Consider the following 21,223-nt stretch of genomic DNA (forward strand, 5'->3'; position numbering starts at 1 on the left):
ATAGATGGCGTGGGTGTCACGAGCACCGTCGGAAAATGTAATGTCGGTATAATTATCATTTCAAATATGTGTGTTTTAGTTATTTTTAATTTAAAATATTTTTGTCAAGCGTGCAGTTTGTAGTCCAAGATCTAAAACTCAAATTTGATTCAAATTGATGAGTTGTGGGTATTCCGAGATCATTCTAGAATAATTTAACTAATTCGTTAAATTTTATTTTCGGCATTAGGTACATAACCTATGGTATTAGTGTTTACGCGACGACGGTTGAGTGTACGCTCTAACGTCCCTACGTTGCGGGGTGCGGCGCAGTCGAGTGACGCGTCGCATAGCCGAGTCGCCACCGGCGGCCCCGTCCGCGCGTTGACCCTATAGTTGCCGTACTTAGGTCTCACGTATCAACCTACTGCAATATTCTATACTAAGCTAAGAAGCAGGTCGAATCATCCGAATTTTTCGAAAAGAATTGTTATATCGATCTTTATACTTTGTATAAAAGAATTTTAAGCGGTAACGATGTTAACGATGAACCGGTGGATTATTTTCTAAAACCGTAAAATGTAATTACACTATTTTGTCCCAGAAAAAAAGCCCTCTGGGTTCAAAAGCAAATTATTTAAGCTAGCCATGAATGTATGTAGGTAAAGAGCATATTGCTATCGTATAACGTCAATGGATACTAATTCGTCAATAAAGAATTGTGACAACTCACCAACAACGTGCAGCGTAACGAAGAAGGACCGGACCGGCTGCGTGGAGACCTGGCACTCGTAGACGCCGGCATCCCGCTGCTGCGCCCATTTGATCTGCAGCGTCCAGTCGTCCGTCTGCGGCGAGTGCGTCGCCTGGAACCGTTGGTCCGAGGTGTAGGTGTAGCCGCCGACAGTCAGTATGTGCAGGTCGCGGTGACGTATCCATGACACCTGCCACAATAAAGGAATATTAAAATTTGAACATTTATTAAATAAATATATCTGGCTCAAGTTACAAAGCTACCGCCATTTTGATATGAAGTACTTTAAATTATTGTCTTCTTAAAAGTTATAAGTAATCTTAAAGATTCCTGGGATTGTTTTTTAGCTTATCTTATAGTTGGCAAAAAAAGCTTTTCGTTCATTAACACATTTAAATTTTTGAGAGGTAAAGAGATTGTAATGATGTTAATATTGCACACATATACATAGAGTACAGTATAAATAAACAAGCCTTAGCTCTACATATTCAAATTAATTCAATTAAATTTTTCTATCAATATTTCTATAAAAACAGTTTTTCAATGAATCAAAAAATCTACGATAGATTATTCGAGATCTTGGCCAACAATATCGCGTTATTTCATTGTGATAATTGTTTATTTGTATTTACTGCTCTTGTCGTTGGAATAGGCTATATATAATCTTCCGCTATTCCGCAAATTGTAAAACGCTTAAGCGGTTTTAAATTTATTTATTGTTAAAAAGGACACTGATCTTATTAAATAAATACGATATATATCAAATAAAAAACAATTTTGAAAAAATACTTCCGTTATATTATATTTACAGTCATCTTTTTTCAAATGAATTAGACATAGTCGGCTCGCAATAAATATCAGCAACTTTTACGCTCAATTCAAGATCGTATTAAGCAAATTGTGGTTCAAAGCTACAAAGGTTCTATTTCTGAATGAAGAATATTCGGCAGTAACGCTTTGAATGTATTAGAGGGTTTTCTACGGCCGCCGATCAAGGACTGTTCAGTGACCGAATGTTAGAAGCCTGAAGCGAATTAAGTGATCTATTCCTACTTACTATACGGGCACGATTTATCCGTACTCAAAATACTATAATTATAATGCGTCAATTTTGATTTGCATTTATTTATTTACATGAAGCGAGTACAAATGTAGACATTTTTAATTTAACTCATTTTTACAGACGTGTTATCTGCGCTCATGTTTTTTTTTGTGTATCTCTCTATTATTTTTATTGCCTGCATGTTTTTATTTTCAGGCAACATCACAATCGATATTTAAGGTTTACAATGTTAATTGCCTTCTGTGGTTATCTTCATTATTTTCATGACGAGTGAATTGATTCAGATGTTGTGTTCCAGTTTTTTTTATACAAAAATATCATACACACATAATTAATTGTATATTGTAAATGTTCACATTGTTCGTACAATATTACATTTCAGTATAAAAACGTAATTGAAAAAAAATGTATTTACTCTTATGTGAGGGTACATTAATGAACAACATGACCCGCTCATATATTGTTGGTCGAAAGTATTTTCATAGCGAACATTTTCCAGCGGACCGCAAGAAAGAAAGGATTCAATCGCACACCAACAAAATTTGAGTAGCCATTGTGTTGTATTTGTTTTAAATTGAGCCTGAAGTCCATGTTTTTTTAAAACATTTTTTATCAAAATGTTCCTTGAGATGAGCATCTTAATAAAGAACAGTACTGATGAATATACCACAAAGCCTTCAAGTTAAAGCAGAAAGTAAGATAAGATGAAGCTACACTTTAAATTTAAATGATTTTGTATTAGTTAAAAACCGTCCGACGCAGATCGTCACTAGAATTTCACAAGCAGTTACTCTGTTGCTGAAAGTACATCCTAATCACGAGTAACAGGGACTTGCAAATGTATCAGCATATTTTGGCTATGTTCCGTACATAGCTATCGAATCTAATAAATCTCCTTACCAGATAATCTTATGTATCAGATAATCCCTAGTTTTCATTTTACAGAGATAGATTTTTGACTAAAAACCGCTCATAAAAGGTCTATAAGAGGTTACTGGAAATGTTAAGACCGCCTTTGCACACCCGTTGTGCTATACACATAACCTGCCGGCTATATTAGCACAATAACAGATTAACGAGTTATGAACCACATATTTTTTACCGTTAAATTGCGTTATTAATTTAGAATATATTTGGTAGCAAATTGTAACTGTATTAATAACTGTAACATTAAATCGATAACAGTGGTGGTTACAAAGAAATAATTATTATTCAAAAAAATCTTAAGTTTCTAAAGCAAAAATTGCATATCATACTTGTATACTAGTTCATTGTATAACATACTCAGAAGATTTAGGAATATAAGATGACAACAATTGTGTAATACTTTGAACAAACATACTACTACTATAATAAAGCATACATAGCATTCGCTTGCAATATGTTAAGTTCGGACGAAGTTTTCAGTCAGCGCTGAGCGATAACAACCGCTGATAAACGAAAATCTGGACTAGGAAATATCATTAAAACTTCCGAACTTCGCCTCGATTTCAATCAAGCAAGTGAATATGTTCAGGTTACGAGTTGGAATCAATCCTCGAACATTGAACATACCAAGCACGTGTTTATTAAATTTCTGAATGGCGATTCGTAATTTGCCATTAGAGCCGAAAACATTATTATAAACACGGAAATTCGACGTAAAACGACGTTAAGGACTATATTACATCGAGTTCTATTATTCTAACAACTCTTACTACGTCGTATCACAAGTCAAACTTACACTGGTGGTAACTTCTACTGGTGGTAGGACTTTGTGCAAGCTCGTCTGGGTAGGTAACATCCACTCGTCAGATATTTTACCGCGAAACAGCAGTACTTGGTATTGTTGTGTTCCGGTTTGAAGGATGAGTGAGCCAGTGTAATTACAGGCACAAGGGACGTAACATCTTAGTTCCCAAAGTTGGTGGCGCATTGGCGATGTAAGCGATGGTTAACATTTCTTACAATGCCAATGTCTATGGGCGTTGGTTACCACTTACTATCAGGTGGCCCATATGCTCGTCCGCCTTCCTATACTATAAAAAAAACTACTCAATGAGTTTGAATAAAACTTGGCGAGAATATAGCTTGTACTCGTTCGTACCTACCGGACCTGGAGGCATTTCGAACTAGAGGGATTCACGGAGTCGATGTACATATTAAAGGGTAATGTATTCTCTGATTTTCAAGAAGAATATAAAAAAAACAATGTATGAAATGAAAACATATGTATTTATACAATCAGCTAATAATAACTGAATAATTCTTTAGTAATATCAATCAAAGATATCGTTGTTCTAGCAAAAGGAAATACTACACCTAGTATAGAATACTTATAAGGAGGTATTATAATAATTTAGTATTATCTTTAATTCCTAGAATAAGAATAATCGCCCTAATGCAATAAATGCGAAAGGTTGTGTGTATTGTGAATATTAGTTATTTCTTCACGCTTTAGCACAGTTAAAATATGACATAGATAATTATAATATTTTGGCCTTTTAATCCCAAATTTTCGATTATGACGCGGGCGAAGCTTCGGGCTAAGCGCTAGTGTTTATTTATTATAAAATACGAGAAGAATGTTTGTTTTCTACAACAGTAATAATAAAATGAGAAATTTCAACGCTGACTCGACGCGCAGATTACTAAAATAGCACAACGCTGGCGACACGAGGCTCTGAAATAACATTCCAGCGAGCGCCAGCCGCTTCCACCATCTAGATACTGCAGCCAATATACAAGCTAATATCTTAACACTACTGCTTAAATTGATTAAATGAAGGATGCCTTAAGGAATGTGAATCAAAATAATAAAAAAACATGATTTTAGTAGAAATACAAGTACAAGCAATTTAAATCATCATGTGACAGGAATAAATCGAATATAAAGCTAACCGAGGTTTACTGATACCACAATTGCTCGATGATACCACAAGCTTAGTTTTTATTCCTTGTCTCAAATGAAGTTATGTAATTTATAGATATGAATCAATGAATACCTATTATCTATCTATTCGACGGTCTTTTATTATTTATATAATCTTGTATTAAATTATTTTAAATGTTTTATATTATAAAACACAACTGTTTAATAATTTAAACAAAATCTATAAAACTGACAGATATGTTGCCTGAGGCGATTATATTCTTAAAATAATATAATTTTCTATCGCCTAAATGTGCTTTAATTCCCTGTAATTGAGGTAGAACAATCGATTCAGTTTTATGATTTCTGATTATTTAATATATATTTTGTAGTATACTTCTCGATCGATTCTCTGAAATTAAGTGAATAAATTAGAATCTATCATTTTACAAATGCGTGAGAATACAATAATGTAAAATGAAAAAAATGTGTCGTGTATAATTAATTTTATAAATTTATAAATTCTCGATTGAATGTTAGTATCGCGTGTGCTACTCTTTCTAAAAATACTAATCAAAATCAAAATACATTATACATCGTCAACATATACAATTATATTTATTAATCTTGAACGGAAGCCGATAGATACGAAGTCCATGCTTCTTTATCATACATATAAACTCGTATTGTATTAAATTGCATTGTTGAATAGTTTTTTGCTTGCTTCAGAATTGACTTTGTGGAGACGTATTTTGGTTGGGGGCTGAGTATTGAGATTCAACCAAGAAATAAAAGAAAAAGTGAGTGAGTGGCTTCGGCACCATGGTATCGGCTTTGTCATGAAAATAGTAAACGTGACGTACTACAACGCTTTTGTTACTCATTTTCGTTTTCAATAAAGCAAAGCCAATGATATACATGGCCATACGGCCATGTGTATCATTGTTATGTATACTTTGTTATGTATACAACAACACGAAGTTAACAGTATATAGTATACAGTAACAGCCTGTTAATGTCCCACTGCTGGGCTAAGGCCTCCTCTCCCTTTTTGAGGAGAAGGTTTGGAGCTTATTCCACCACGCTGCTCCAATGCGGGTTTGTAGAATACACATGTGGCAGAATTTCAATGAAATTAGACACATGCAGGTTTCCTCACGATGTTTTCCTTCACCGTTAAGCACGAGACGAATTATAAACACAAATTAAGCACATGAAAATTCAGTGGTGCTTGCCCGGGTTTGAACCCACGATCATCGGTTAAGATACACGTGTTCTTGCCACTAGGCCATCTCGGCTTAACGAAGTTAACATTTAGTGATAATTAATGGCTTTATGTTAATGAAACGAAGACTCAGAAGGAATATTAATATAGATTTAAATAATAAATATCTTTAAAGCGCTATTTTGTTATCTCTTATCTCGGTGTAAGGCTGAGAGGTATGTCGGAATGTCGGCTAAACGTAAACAAATTATGTTTCTCTCTAAAACTTTACTCGGAATTTAATGTTTATTTAAAAGCTCCGTTAGTTCTTCCAGTAGAAGAATCGCTTTACTATATTCATTAATATTAAACAGCAAAATAACGAGTAAAACAAGTTCACTGATCGGCAGGAACTCCGCTCATTCCGCGATCCACGCTCGCTCGTCATCAATCAAACAGTTCTCTTCCTGAAACCCGGCGGGAATACAAAAACTATAACCTCTCAATAACTGTCTGTCATAATAATCTACAGATACGCGTTACGACTTTGTATTATAAAAACGAGAGAAACAAATAGTGCTTGGTTGGTAGGGCTTGGTGCTCTGGATAGGTACCATCCACTTATCACATATTCTACCGCCAAACAGAAATCCTCTATATTGTTGTGTTCCGGTTTGGAGGGTGAGTGAGTCTGTGTGACAGGCACAAGGGTTTACATCTTAGTTCCCAAGATTCCTTTTCAATCTTGGTTAGATTCTTTGCATCTTCCTTACATCGTCAATGGCATATTGAAGGGTAATATTTCTTACAGCGCCAATGTCTATGGGCGACGGTGACCATTTACCGTTAGATGGCCCATTTGACCGTCCGCCTTCCTATTTAATAAAATAAGTATTTGCCATCAATAATTATAGAAATTGAAAATAATAAACGTAGAAATAGTAAATAAGTTTCAAGTTGTTGCCAGTATTAGTAGGTCTTGAAACAATTTCCGAACAGAGCCTCAGAAGTACACTGCTGATAAATACTTTACTTTGACTTTACTACTACCGAGATCTGCAACTGGGCAAATAATTTAAGTAGAACCTAAGAAATGGAAGAAAATAAATAAATTGAATTATAATTCTTTAAACATCCGAGATGGCTCAGTAGATAGAACACGGGGCTCTTAATTGAACATCGCGAGTTTAAATTTAGACAAGAACAGAGTTTATGTGCTGAATTGATCTAGGATGAAATGAGAATGGCGGTGAATTAAAATGTTAAAGAAACCTGAATATGTCGGATGAAATTTTGTCACATGTGTACCAACCAACCCGCACTGAAGTAGCTGTAGTGAAATACGCTCCAAAGCTTTTCCTTAGCAAATGGTTGCTAGCATTGAGATGCTATTGCCTCGCACTGGAATATTAATGTTACTACTATTATTATAATTATTTTTCCTTTTTAATTTATTTCAGACAGGTAGACTTTTAATGGGACAGTTGAAGGCAGATGATCAATTCCATCCATGTCTAACGTCAATATAGCAAGAACAAACTACTTTTTTGCCGCCTGCCGACCACGTGCCTGCCGATCACGTGATCTACGATGACATGGCTCTTGTCTGCAGTTATACTTACTCGTCCATTTAATATTTGTTTGATAGCTTTAAAACCAATTGTATTAACGATTAATCAATTGCCAAATTTGAATTTAAGTAAGTATATTCACATGGAGTTTGGAAGTTAAATAAGTTAGGGAGTTGGCAGACAGTGGCGAATCTTTTAAAATATATTAGAGAACTTCATACCGCAGTAAATAATGTCGGTTCTCTCGACGAACCAGAAACTCCCACAAATGAAAAATAAGTAGATGTCAGACGAAGAAAAATGTGGTTAATTTAGGTAACAAATTTGAAAATAAGGCGAATGTACGTACGAGTAATATAATGAGATCACATGCTTGGAGTGGGCGACGTGTTCGCTCAGAAACGGACTTTACCTATATATTTGACAAGCGTGCTGATGAAAACGAATTTTGAGTTTTTTATATCATTTTATTATATTGACATATTTATTGATATAAAACTGATAAATAATTTTATCAATGTTTGGAATTGATTTTAAATCGAGATAAAACATGTCGTAAGTTGAGAGACAATAGTTAGCAATTTGTAGTTATGTATTAAATGTATACGATGATGTGGCACTGAAGCGGCAAAATTATATAAAAAACATACTGCCTTAAAAGAAAAAGCATTCAGTCAACAATAAAGTACTTAAATTATGCAAAGTTTAATTTAAACTTGGCATTGAACAGTTTATAAGCATAATCTATTTAATATCTACTAAATTTAGAAAACTTGCCAAGTAAAGAGTTGAACTGTGAAACTTAAATTTATTGTTAAAAGCCATTCGCGGGTAGTGTTGAACTCGTTCCAAGCTCGGACTTCTTAAGAAGGACGGAACTGTGGGTGAACTGGTAACTTCGATTATTTTAACTAAATAGTGTATAAGAATGTCCTTCGCACCGATTTTTAAGGATCTGTGCATTCGCTCTAGCCGTTATATGTTCAGAACGGGCGGTTAACAAATATCCGTGGACAACAGCACTGCAGCCGCATGCTGCATGTCATTTTATATATTCTTTTAGGCGGGTAATTGTTATCTGTCATTGATATCGATATGATCTTTTAATGATTTTTATCGCATAATTGACTAATTTTAGTTGTTCCTTTCGTATATTGATAAAATTTCGTCAAACTTTTCACTTCTGTCCTAAATATTTACTAGTCAATCAACAAGTACAGGACTAAATGTACTGATTTTTATAGTTACGATTAAAAATCAAAATATTTTTACTCAAATATACTTTTCCAAAAGCCGAAATGGCCCAGTGGTAAGAACGCGTGAATCTTAACCGATGATTGTGGGTTCAAACCCGGGCAAGCACCACTGAATTTTCATGTGCTTAATTTGTGATTATAATACATCTTGTGCTTTACGGTGAAGGAAAACATCGTGAGGAAAACTGCATGTGTCTAATTTCACTGAAATTCTGCCACATGTGTATTCCACCAACCAGCATTGGAGCAGCGCATTGGAATAAGCTCCAAACCTTCTCCTCAAAATGAGGAGAGGAGGCCTTTAGCCCAGCAGTGGGACATTCACAGGCTGTTTCGGATCGGATTCGGATACTTTTCCAAGTATGTATGAATTGTCAAGCGTTACCATCGGTTCGGTTAGTATTAAATTTGGTTTTACTTTAAATTTTTGAGGTTATGAGAACCAATCTTTCCAAAATACCTATCAAATTTTCTCGATAAATATCATAAGTAAAAATGATAAGCTCATAACAATAGTAACTAAGTCTAAACTGTGACACATGGCGTCTGAACGCATAATGTCAAGATGACGATCACAAGATCCGTTTAAGAAGCTCTTTCTTTCCAGCACCAAGACGATAGATTTAATAATGAAAGCAATCAATTGCATGTAGGTGGCAGTTTTATGGGTCCAGTTGGTGAGGGTCTCTCCAATATGTGGGTCGGCAATACAGCGTAAGTGACAAACGTAGCGGGCGCAGGCGGGTCACGCGCGACGTCTCGAGCGGCCGAATCGAAATAACGGGGTAAATGGTGTATAAATCTTGATTTATTTCGAAACCCACTCGCCGGTACGCGCTCCTCTGAGGGCTTCTAATGTATTTCTTCAAAGAAGATTCATTTTTTCGTACATGAGGTTACACCCACCGCTAAAACAGCAGACAAATCCGTTATCACTTAAAATAAAACTGTAAATATTTCTTTATACTTTATATAGCAAAATATTATAATGTGCACAAAAATTTGAAAAATTGCATCATTAATATTTTTTATTAAATCTTTTAAATAAACAATCTGTATGAAGACGTTACCATTTTTACCATCTTTCGCTGCCAAGCATGGTGTTTATCACGCTCGGCAAAGAGAGATCTCCACCGGTTTTAACTAATAGGGAATGTCCATGCAGCGCACTCCGTAAGGGTGGTAGTTTTACTGGTAGTAAAGCTTTGTGCAAGCTCGTCTGGGTAGTTACCACCCACTAATCAGATATTCGACTGCAAAACAGCAGTACTTGTTATTGTTATGTTCCGGTTTGAAGGGTAAGCGAACCAGCGTAATTACAGGCGCAAGGGCCATAACATCTTAGTTCCCAAGGTTGCTGACATATTGGCGATTGTTTCTTACAACGCCAATGTCTATGGGTGCTTGTGACCAGATTTACCAGGTGGCCATTTTGCTCGTCCAGCTAACTATGCTATAAAGAAAACTTTCTGGTGGTTCCGTGCTTAAGAGGGTACCAAGCCCAAAGAATACAATAGATAGTATTTTACTGAATATTATTCTCTCGATATATAAATAGCTTCATTTGCTTATAATGGATATCTGTATAATTCGTTACTAACTTATTACATTATTGAATCGTGATTAAGAACCTGGTAAGGGACGATGTTGGATAAGCTGTTAGTAAAGTGGTAAAACTCTTTGCTAAAATATAACATACAACTCCACCATATTTATATTCGTATAGGGAACGTCTCGTTAGTGAGTCCGGTGCTGTTTGCACTGCACCTGCGAGACCGGAGATCACTCCGCTTTTTATATTTATACAACACTTTATATCCGTCAAATGTGAGGAAGTAAGTACCTTCTACCCGAGCATAAATGTTCTATCGAATTTTTTAAATATTTAGACTACATTCCTGATGTTCGAGTAGCGCGTAGCTGTTCGAACTGCTGTTCGAAAGCTGTTCGAAGTTAGCGATCGCTTTTGTCCTTTGAGGCCTATACAATGAGTATTTAATTTATTTTATAGAGACATTTTGGCTAAGCAGTTATTTGTGTAAAATGACAGTAATATTAACTAGTAATAAGTAGTAACTAGTCGTTTTGTTTCTTCAAATTGTTTGTTAACATATTTTTCGACTATGCTAAGGTCTGTTAAGATATGTCTTTGTATATTGTACTTATATATATTAACGCGTAATCATTATAATTTCTTCAAGTCGATATGAGCATCGCGACTATAAACGAACACAAAATATGTTGTTTGTATATATTCTGTTAATAAAGCAGAAAATAAAGTCGTTTCTACAAAAAATTAACGTTTCTAGCATCTTAAATAAATTAATATAGACTTTAGCAATAACTTTGTGTCTTGTAGTTTAAGTTGCCGTATATTTATAACTTAATTTCCATACATTTGACTTGATCTCCATGGCAACTTGTCACTTTAGAAATGTTTTGAAGTTAAGCGCTGTAACTGATATACTCGTACATATTTAAGTAAGATACGTTCTATCGGCATCGACAGAATACAAGCGACGCTCCAAGAAATGTAAGCAGAGGTGAATCACTTTATATGTAAAACGAGATCCGAGTAAATAGCATCAGCGCTACGAGCTGCTCGCTCCGCTTACTAAGTTCATATGTAGTATGTTTCTATTTGGGTGGTATAGTTTTAGTTTGTACCAACGATCTTACATGCACGATTACCACCACGCCTCGCCTCACAGTCGCCTTGGTCAGGATATCTGTCAATCAACTCAGCCTGTCGCATTCATCTGGATACAGGTCTCTCTCGACGTGCACTCAAGTTGCTGAACATCCGCGTCTGTCCTGGTCTGTCTGCCTGAAGGCAGTCCTATACTGTGTTGAGCGTACTGTACTTGAGCGGGCATCGTTCTTTAGACATAAAAGACCAGCCCACTGCCACAGCTTCACGCTCCTGATTTCAAAAGCTTCGTCAAAGATTAATTGAAATCTTAAATAGTCGATGTCTACGACTGTTCGCATGAAACTGGAATTTATTTTTACAATTACGAAGTATTGAATGTATTTAAGTACTACAAGGAGCAAGAAATGCCATTATTACTAACAAATGCATCCGATCCGATTGCGACGCTAATTTCAGAAATAGTTTACAACTTTAACCGATTCCTACAATTAATTGCTAGTTCTAGAGCTACAGAAACGCTATAAACCTCCAACAACAGCCCCAAGTATGCCGATGTACTAAATTTTCATTAGATTTACATGCCTCTAATTCCTGCTTCATAAACGAGACCCTTCCAAACTATTTACTTGACATTCCCCGCCAGTGATTACACCCCCCGCCTACGCCCCCTTACCTCGTGTCCCCTCTACCTTTCGCGCCCTCGCACGCTGTAAAATGACATCAAATTGACGACAACTATGCAAGTTTGCTTAAAATTCATAGTTCATCGTAACTCGGTATTTAGGTAAAGTGGTCGCTTCAAAAGCGAAGCGGTGTAATGAAAAAGTGTATGAGTTTATATTAGTTCGAAAAGAAGGGATATTAAATTGTAACATCCAATTTTTATTGGTTACAAATTGTGTGAATAATAATTATTAGATGAAATTTATTTTTGCTATTTCTTAAAAAGATAGTAAAACTATATGGTACGGTAGTTTTGTTTGCTGTTGTTTCGGGAGAGGCCGTTGATATTTGTAGCTTTAAATCATATAACTACAATGCTAGTATTTTTTGGTTGACTTCAAAAACTTTTTCGGTATGTCCCTCGATAGCTTCGCGAGTTGCGAGCTGGTTAAAACAGAGAGGCCTTTTTATCGCTGAAAATGCGGAATTCACGCGTTTTCTCCACATAAAGTGATGGTATAAGGGCTGCAACGAGACTTAGTGCTTGCCCATTTATACCCATTAAGAACAAGCGGTACCAAATCTGTCTTTCCGGCTGTTCTTGGGTACAGAGACCCAGCGCTTATGGCAGGGGAAGAAGGATGCATAGTGCTGTTGCCTTCTCCCGGTCTGCTTCGGTGGAGCGAGTCAACGGCACTTTCTTCACGCTTCTGCTGCGCAGCCTCTTACCGCGACCTAACAAAACTGAGGAGACATAGAAAATATAAAATTTGCTGTTAACGAATAAAATCAATTTAATTTAATTATTAATTAAATTTAAATATAAAACCGATTTCAAAATTTTTCCTGCACGTATTTTTATTAATATCTCTGCAGAAAAGTCTTTTTTTAAGTTTCGTCAATATTTGAATAGTACTTTTAAATACTATTACTTTTAAATTATATTACTTTAAGTGTATCTTATCACATTATATGTTCAGAAAGATTATAAAAAGCCGTTAGTATTATTGAAAGTATTTATAAGTTTAAAATTTTATAAATATTATGTTGAAGCAATTGCAATTTCTATTTGTAATTTGAAAGTTCAACAATTAGAAGTTACACTCAAGAAACTGTTGATTTGAAATCGATTGTGACCGGTTCAGACAGTTAGACGGCAGCGTTGCACTTCGACCGCGCCGATCTGCGACCGTGTTTGACATGCTAATTGAGTTTTTAATTGGATTCCCCGGGGTCATTGTCCCTCGTAATATTACAATGGATGAGTAAAGGTTAATTACTAAATAATCTTAATTGCAGTAAATATCTTTATAACAATTGCTAAAAAAAATATAATAGATAATATATTAAAATCCCGTGTCACGGTGTTTTTGGTCGAACTCCTCCGAAACGGCTCGACCGATTTTTATGAAATTTGTTAGGTATATTTCGGAGATATAAGAATAGGTCTTAAATTATATTTCAATGTCCAGTTTTTTTTTGGCCTTTTTAATTTTATATTTTATGATTTAGCGTCAAAAAATACATACAACCTCAATTTTTTACCTTCCTAACCCATAAACCCATTTTTTTATCACAATTTTAGCATGAACAGTGTCCAAATAATTTAACCGTCGTTTGTATTTCAAACAAAACGAAATTATTCATCGTGTTGAATGACATATGGCGCTACGTCCGCCTTATTAAAGCAAGACTGTTCCTGAAGTCCATTCGCATACGAGAAAATATCGCAAAAGACTTTTTCCTCCCTGGGTGTCTTCTTCCCCAACCGTACATTTTTTTTATTATTTTTTTAATTTACACGGGACTTATATCGTGTCTTCATCGTAATTTTGTGGAGAAAAGTCAAGAAAGTAATTGTAGCTCGTGTAAATAATGCAACCTTGAAAAATAAGATGTATAATATTATAAAAATCATGTAAATTAATTTAAGCATACATACATTACATAAATTCAATATATACATAATTCGAGTGATTACTATTGAAAGTATAATCAGAGAAATGATAGCATAATCATAGGCTCAGCGTCAAAAAAATCTATCGAAAGAAAAAAAAAACAAAAGCAATGACCATTATATATAACAATATTTAATTTATAATTATATTTACAATTATAACAATATTTAATTTATAGTATATTCTGTTTTGATTGTTTGAAACTTTTAAAGACATTTTTGATGTTTAATTTATTGTAAAAAGGTTTAAATTAATTTGAAAATATTCAAAATAGAATTAATATCATTATTCTGAATCAAATTTAATTATTTTATGCAATAAGTCAAACTTAATGCCGAGATGACCCAGTGGTTAGAACGCGTGAATCTTAACCGATGATCGTGGGTTCAAACCCGGGCAAGCACCACTGAATTTTCATGTGCTTAATTTGTGATTATAATTCATCTCGTGCTTAACGGTGAAGGAAAACATCGTGAGGAAACCTGCATGTGTCTAATTTCATTGAAATTCTGCCACATGTGTATTCTACCAACCCGCATTGGAGCAGCGTGGTGGAATAAGCTCCAAAACCTTCTCCTCAAAAGGGAGAGGAGGCCTTAGCCCAGCAGTGGGACATTAACAGGCTGTTACTGTACTGTGAGTTCGTGTAAAATAAATCATCTCGAGTTATATAAAATATTAAACTATATTTCAAAAAATATTTAGCATCTATTAAATTTTTCTGTTTTATTAGAAATTGTTAGTTGCTAATAATTGAATTGATTGAAGGCAATAAAAAGATGCGGTTACCTCAATGGAATTATAAAAGGATCAATTTAAATTAATATATTAGGAGTCACGGCAAACTAAAATTCTCGCGCAAGAAGAAAAATTATGGTGATGGTCAACGATGTGATAGCGAAATAGCCAGCGCAAAGATTATGTTCCATTCGTATGCACTATGTTTATCACATATTATGCCGTCAAACAGCAATATTTAGTATTGTTGTGTTCCGGCTTAAAGGGCGATGGAGCCAGTGTAACTACAGGCACAAGGGATAATTTAGTTCTCAAGGTTGGTGGCGCATTCGCTATGTAAGGAATGGTTAATATTTTTATAGTGCCAATGTATATGGGTGGGGGTGACCATTTACTAATATTACAAAACAAATAACGTACCTACTATTACTACTACCTTTTTCAAAAGTTCTGTCTCATAATATAGCACGAATGTACGAAGAGCCAGCACTCACACACAAATTCCGTAGACATAACCTAAGAAAACAATAATAAATAAACCCGAAGAAGAGAAAGAGACCCGAAGAAACGGCTGTTCCACTGACCGCCCGTGGCATAGTACAGGGGCCCGAGCGTGCCTAACCAGCTCTCGAGGCTGCCCCACCAGGCCACGCATAATCTCGGGGTGGACCGTCGTGCCGGTTGGTGACCGGAAGGTGGGGTCCCGGCGGCCACTTCCGGGGGGGTTCGGGGGCCCTTCCGTCCGGCGGATCAGTATATTTTCCTTTTTGGCAAACATTTGGGAAAACACGCCTCCATACTTTGCCCATCCCTATCGTGGCAATACGTCGCTCGCCTCACGTCTCTTTTCCTAATTTCCAAATGGTAGCGCAAATAAGAAATAACGGTCGTTCAGCGGTGCACACCCCCACCATACCCACGCTGTTTGAGGCCGAGTTCTCTAACATCCAAGGACTCCACGCTAACCTCAACGCTGTCCACCACCATCTCGAGACAGCACGGCCAGCAATGTTGTTTCTCACGGAGACGCAAATACTCCGCCCTGCCGACACCAGCTACCTTAACTATCCCGGCTACTGCTTGAAGAATCTTTTAAAGCGAAAGCCGGAGTATGCTTGTTCGTCAGGGCGGATGTTTGTTGTCACCGATTGCGCTGCTTGGAGGACCCCTCCTTCTCCATGTTGGTGGTACGTGTGTGTACGTGGACCATCTTAGTCGGGTGGCAGATGCTGCGCAAGAGCAGTTTCCTAACGCGGAATTGGTGTTTTTGGGGGATTTTAATGCTCACCGTGAATCATGGTTGAAATCCCTCAAAACTGACCATGCTGCAAGAACTGCTCATGCTTTTGCTCTCACACACGACTTGACCCAACTGGTTGATCAGCCCACCAGGATCCCAGACATTGATGGGCAAGCGCCTTCTCTACTGGATCTTCTGCTGACTTCTCACCCGGTGGAATATCAGGTTGTGGTTCAAGCTCCACTTGGTTCTTCGGATCACGGCCTTATATCTACCAAAGTGCCACAGGCCAAGCTGCCGCCATCAGCGGTATGCAAACGTCGCGTTTGGCACTATAAGTCGGCAGATTGGGACGGTATGCGCGATTACTATGCGTCAGTCCCTTGGAAGGAACGTTGCTTCAGTGGGAATGACCCGACAGCTAGTGCCGCTGCTGTTGCTGATGAGATCATGTTAGGAATGGAATACTACATTCCTAGCTCAGATCTCATCAATAGGGGTACGCGTAACCGTTGGTTCACGCGTGAATGTGCCGACGCTGTATCATCTAAGCAGGCGGCATATCGCGCGTGGATCAACGGCTGCATTAGCGGGGCACCTAACATTGACTCACTGAAAGCAAACTACAATAAAAATTCCAAGTCCTGTAGGAAGGCATACACGAGAGCGGATGCACAGCGCATTGTACAGATTGGTCATGACCTTATTTCGCATCCTAGGGGCTCCCGTAGCTTCTGGCGTCTGACCAAGTCTGTGCAAAACAATTTCTGCCAACCTTCGCTGCCACCGCTCAGATATCCGGACGGATCGCTAGCTCACAGTCCGCAGGAGAAAGCCGACCTCCTGGCTAAACTCTTTGCCGACAACTCTGTGATCGATGATTGTAGTGCGCAGCCACCAACAATACCTTCGTGTGGCCACACGATGCCTGACATCAAAATCAGGCAACGTGATGTGCGTGCGGAGCTGCAATCACTCGATATACGGAAAGCTAGCGGTCCCGATGGAATACCAGCCATTGTGCTGAAGAAGTGCGCGGCGGAGCTGTCTCCTGTGTTAACGCGCCTGTTCCAACTTTCTCTCTCTTCGGGATGTGTGCCGGAGGCTTGGAGAAGAGCTAATGTGCAAGCGGTTCCCAAAAAAGGGGATCGGTCTGACCCGGCAAATTATCGGCCAATAGCTATCACCTCAGTACTTTGTAAGGTGATGGAACGGATTTTAAACAACCAACTGATCCATTACCTAGAAGATCACTGTCTAATTAATGATCGTCAGTACGGGTTTCGACCAAAACGGTCCACAGGTGATCTTCTAGCGTACGTAACGCACCTCTGGGGTGAAGCTATCGACAAGCATGGAGAATCGTTGGCTGTCAGCCTCGATATCTCCAAGGCTTTCGACAGGGTCTGGCACAGAAGTCTTCTCTCCAAGCTACCGGCATATGGTCTGCCTGCTCAGCTATGCACCTGGATTGCCAGCTTCCTACACAAGCGTAGCCTTCGTGTTTTAGTAGATGGTTGCGCTTCACAATTCTATGTAGTGAATGCTGGGGTCCCCCAGGGATCTGTGCTATCTCCCACACTCTTTCTTTTGCATATCAATGATATGCTCTCTCTTGGGAACATACATTGCTATGCAGATGATAGTAAAGTGCATGGTGGATACCACGGACGCGCAGTGGCTGGGCGGGCGGAAACTGAGGAGAGGCGGGAGAATCTTGTTATTGAACTCGATAGGACATTAGAGCTCATCGCCAAATGGGGTTCTGATAATCTTGTTGAGTTTAATGCCAAGAAAACACAGGTGTGCGCTCTCACAGCGAAAAAGTCACCATTTTACCCTCATCCCTCCCTCTGTGGCACACCGCTGATGATACAAAGCAAAATCGCCATGCTGGGGATGGACGTTCGCTGCGACCTTAGTCCAAGGGATTACATCGAGGCTATTATAAAAACAGCTTCACGAAAACTCGGAGTTCTGAACAAGGTGTGGCGTTTTTTCACGCCACAACAACTGTGCCTGTTATACAAAACACAGGTACGGTCTTGCGTTGAATATTGCTCGCACCTTTGGGATGGCTCCGCTAAGTACCTAATGGAGGCCTTGGACCGGTTGCAGCGACGTGCAGTACGCATTATTGGTGACGTAAAGGTCACAAACACCCTTGAACCTTTACAATTGCGTCGCGAGATAGCAGCACTGAGCGCTTTCTATCGTCTGTATCACGGCGAGTGCTCTGAGGAATTATTCTCTCTAATTCCTGCTTCCCCCTTCCTTCTTAAGTCCACGCGAGCTGGTTCTCGATGTCACTGCCTAACTGTGACATCAATTCCATCGCGCACAAAGAAATTTGGCAACTCCTTTCTTTGTCGCACTACCAAAAAATGGAATTCCTTACCAGCTCACGTGTTCCCCTCCTCTTACAACCCGGGTTCCTTCAAACGAGGCGTGAAGAGGCCTCTTGCGGGCCGGCAAGGCGGGGACGGCTAGTACAGAACATTTTTCCCGACTGTACTGGCCGTCGTCGCGTTTGGACTCTACTACCACTTACCATCAGGTGGAGTAGAATCATTTGCCATCCCGGGGCATATAAAAAAAAAAAAATGTTCTCGGGTGGGAACCATCGAGCTAATTTGTATTGGCTAAAGACAGACTGAGAAAAAATATCGTACACTCAATTGCTCTTCGAAATTAATACTTTAGAATAAAAATATATTACTTTTTCATTTTATATTTAACTTTTAATCTAACAATGAATATGTCCATTACATTAATGGAATACATTGAATTGAGAAAATAAATAATTGGTGTTTTTTTTTTGTTTTTATCAGCGGTTATCGTCTACAGCGCTCCTTTCCTTTTTCTGTCATGGATCCCATCCCCACACACTTACAATAAAATCGTTACTTTTTATTTAAAAACCAAAATATTCTGTAGATATAATTTACTAAGCAGAACAATGTTTGCCGGGTCAGCTTGTAGATAAATATAAATTGAATAGAATAGATCGTCATTAGTACAATTGTGAATGTAAATTATTCTCAGATAAAATGAAGACAGGAATGAGAAAAAAGTCTGGTTACAGACTTTTTTTTGAAAGTTTTGATGAAGAAATAAAGAAGAAATGTAGGCACATTTAAGAAAATAACTATTTCAACTTCAAGTTAAGTTTTTCTGTGGTTTTACACACTTCAACAATGCGTCGATCGTTCAATGCGTATCGAAGTTTAACTTTCGATGTAAGCAAAGCTTAAAGCAATGTATCAAACTAGTACACTTAGGACTTTGAATATTATTTTATGGAATAAAGAGTTTTTAAGAAGATTATTTCTAGCGATGATATTTTATGAATAAAGCGATTTATTGATAAACTATAAACATGAGAAATTACTAAAATAAGCACGGGTGAATAAAAATCTTATCGTCAAGGGGTTTGCTGTAAGCGGTTGTGCGGTCATTCTGGTTACACAAAATTTACTAGGGTGCTCGAACAATGCTTTTCACAGATATTGAGAAGTGTAAACGATATTAAAATGGTTTTTCTCAACTCATTATGCCCAACCGTGTGTAATAGTACTCAATTGGGTTAGGTTTCGTCATCCAAGTCTCTTAGACTTTAACCCATGGTGAACATGCACCTTTTTTATCATGCAGTGGAATCCTTCAGAAAGGTACCTGGCCCAAAGGGGGGGACCGGGTTATGTGGGATTATTGCCCACTCAAACCACTGCTGCTGATGGCCGTCCTCGGCACGGATCGGAGAGGCTGCGGGATCGTGTTGATATAACGCATCCGCACTGCGTGTTTTGCTCCGCACGTGGCTTGGCAGAACTCTCCTCAGGGGGCGAAGGTAATCTCGCACCTCGCACTCCTCGCTAGTGCGTATGGCAGCGCGAGGCCATCCCGGCTGCCGTCCTCCTCAGGGCCGTCTGAAATAAGACACGCGAGGTCCCCACTTCACGCATCACCGGCCCCAGGGCCTACTTACGCCTTATCTTTTAAGCCCCGGGCGTTGGGGCTGTGGGAGGGCCAAGACGACGCCGACGTCGTCACCGCCGAGCAGGATCGGCCCTTTCCCGTTCCAGCTCCACCGTCTCCTTCTGGACTATGACGGTCTCACAAAAGGAGGCTACGGCCCTCTACGCCCATTCCCTGCAGAGCATCGCCAACACGATTGCTCGCAGGGGGAGGTCTTGACCGACTTCGCGGACCAGGATCTCCCTCTCCGTATTCCACGCGGGGCACGACTCCAGCGTATGTTGAGCGGTGTCCCGCTCCGCACCGCAGTGGTGGCACATTGCCGAAGATTCGCGTCCGATCTTACACATGTAATCTCCAAAACAACCGTGACCGGTCATTACCTGCGTAACCGTATGCGTAAGTCGGAAGGTGACTCGTCGCTTTCGTCAAAATCAAAATTGTGTCGAATTTGTTATTTTGTGTATTTGAGACAAAACTGCTATCTATCTATCGATATATATATATATATATATATATATATATATATATATATCGAAGAGTGTAAATGTAAAAGTGTTTATAACAAGTTTATTTCAGGGTATCGGGCGTGAAGAAGGTGTTATATAAAGGAAAGAGGCTAAGCGTTGTATTTATATTCGCGCGCACGTCCGCCAGACGGATAAAGCTTTGAGCACACTGGGCGGGAGTGAGTGGAGTGAAGCGTAATGTGAGCGCATTTTGTTTAACTTTGTTTTCAAAGCGCTGTTCAATAAGGAATGTGCCATTACTATTCGCCATCTTTTTGGCCGAATCGGTTTACTTTCGTTATTCATATCATACATTATTCTTACTCAATATTTTACCGATTTGCTTTTAGATGGGTGAGAGGAATAATACACTAAGAACGTTTTGTATATTACATAACGTATGTATATAATCTCTAACAATTCGTGTCAGTCATATTTGATGTTTGTTAAGTGTTTAATTTAGCTTAGGCACAGGGTAGGCACCTTAGCGGAGTTCTTCAAATGACCCGTAAACACATTAAGCGATGCATCACCGTGCTCCGTCGCGCACTTCGTAATAGAGGACTTAGAACATCGCTTAGAACATCACGCCTCTTGCGTATTAAGAACATGAAAAATAATAAATTTTAAGCTGACTACAGCGCAGAGGCATAGGTAATGAGTTAACTTTCATTGTATACACACACACATTTATTTTATTTCTTACGACAAACGAAATGTAGAATATATTTACATAAACTTCGCAAATACGCAAAGTGATGTGCCATAGTTTTACGAATAATAAATAATATTAAATATAGCGTGTC

At 38.3% G+C, this 21,223-nt stretch overlaps 1 protein-coding gene across 6 annotated transcripts in view; it reads right to left on the reverse strand.

Moving 5' to 3' along the window:
• Positions 1-21,223, reverse strand: part of LOC126771384 (zwei Ig domain protein zig-8-like) — a 434,006-nt gene that overhangs the window by 42,005 nt on the left and 370,778 nt on the right. For all 6 annotated transcript variants that reach the window (XM_050491254.1, XM_050491282.1, XM_050491275.1 and 3 more), the window contains exon 4: positions 713-923. In XM_050491254.1, coding sequence (XP_050347211.1) covers positions 713-923 — 211 coding nt within the window. The remainder of the gene's footprint in view (positions 1-712; positions 924-21,223) is intronic.

This window comes from Nymphalis io, chromosome 1, assembly GCF_905147045.1.
Source record: "Nymphalis io chromosome 1, ilAglIoxx1.1, whole genome shotgun sequence".
NCBI classification, from domain to species: Eukaryota; Metazoa; Arthropoda; class Insecta; order Lepidoptera; family Nymphalidae; genus Nymphalis; species Nymphalis io.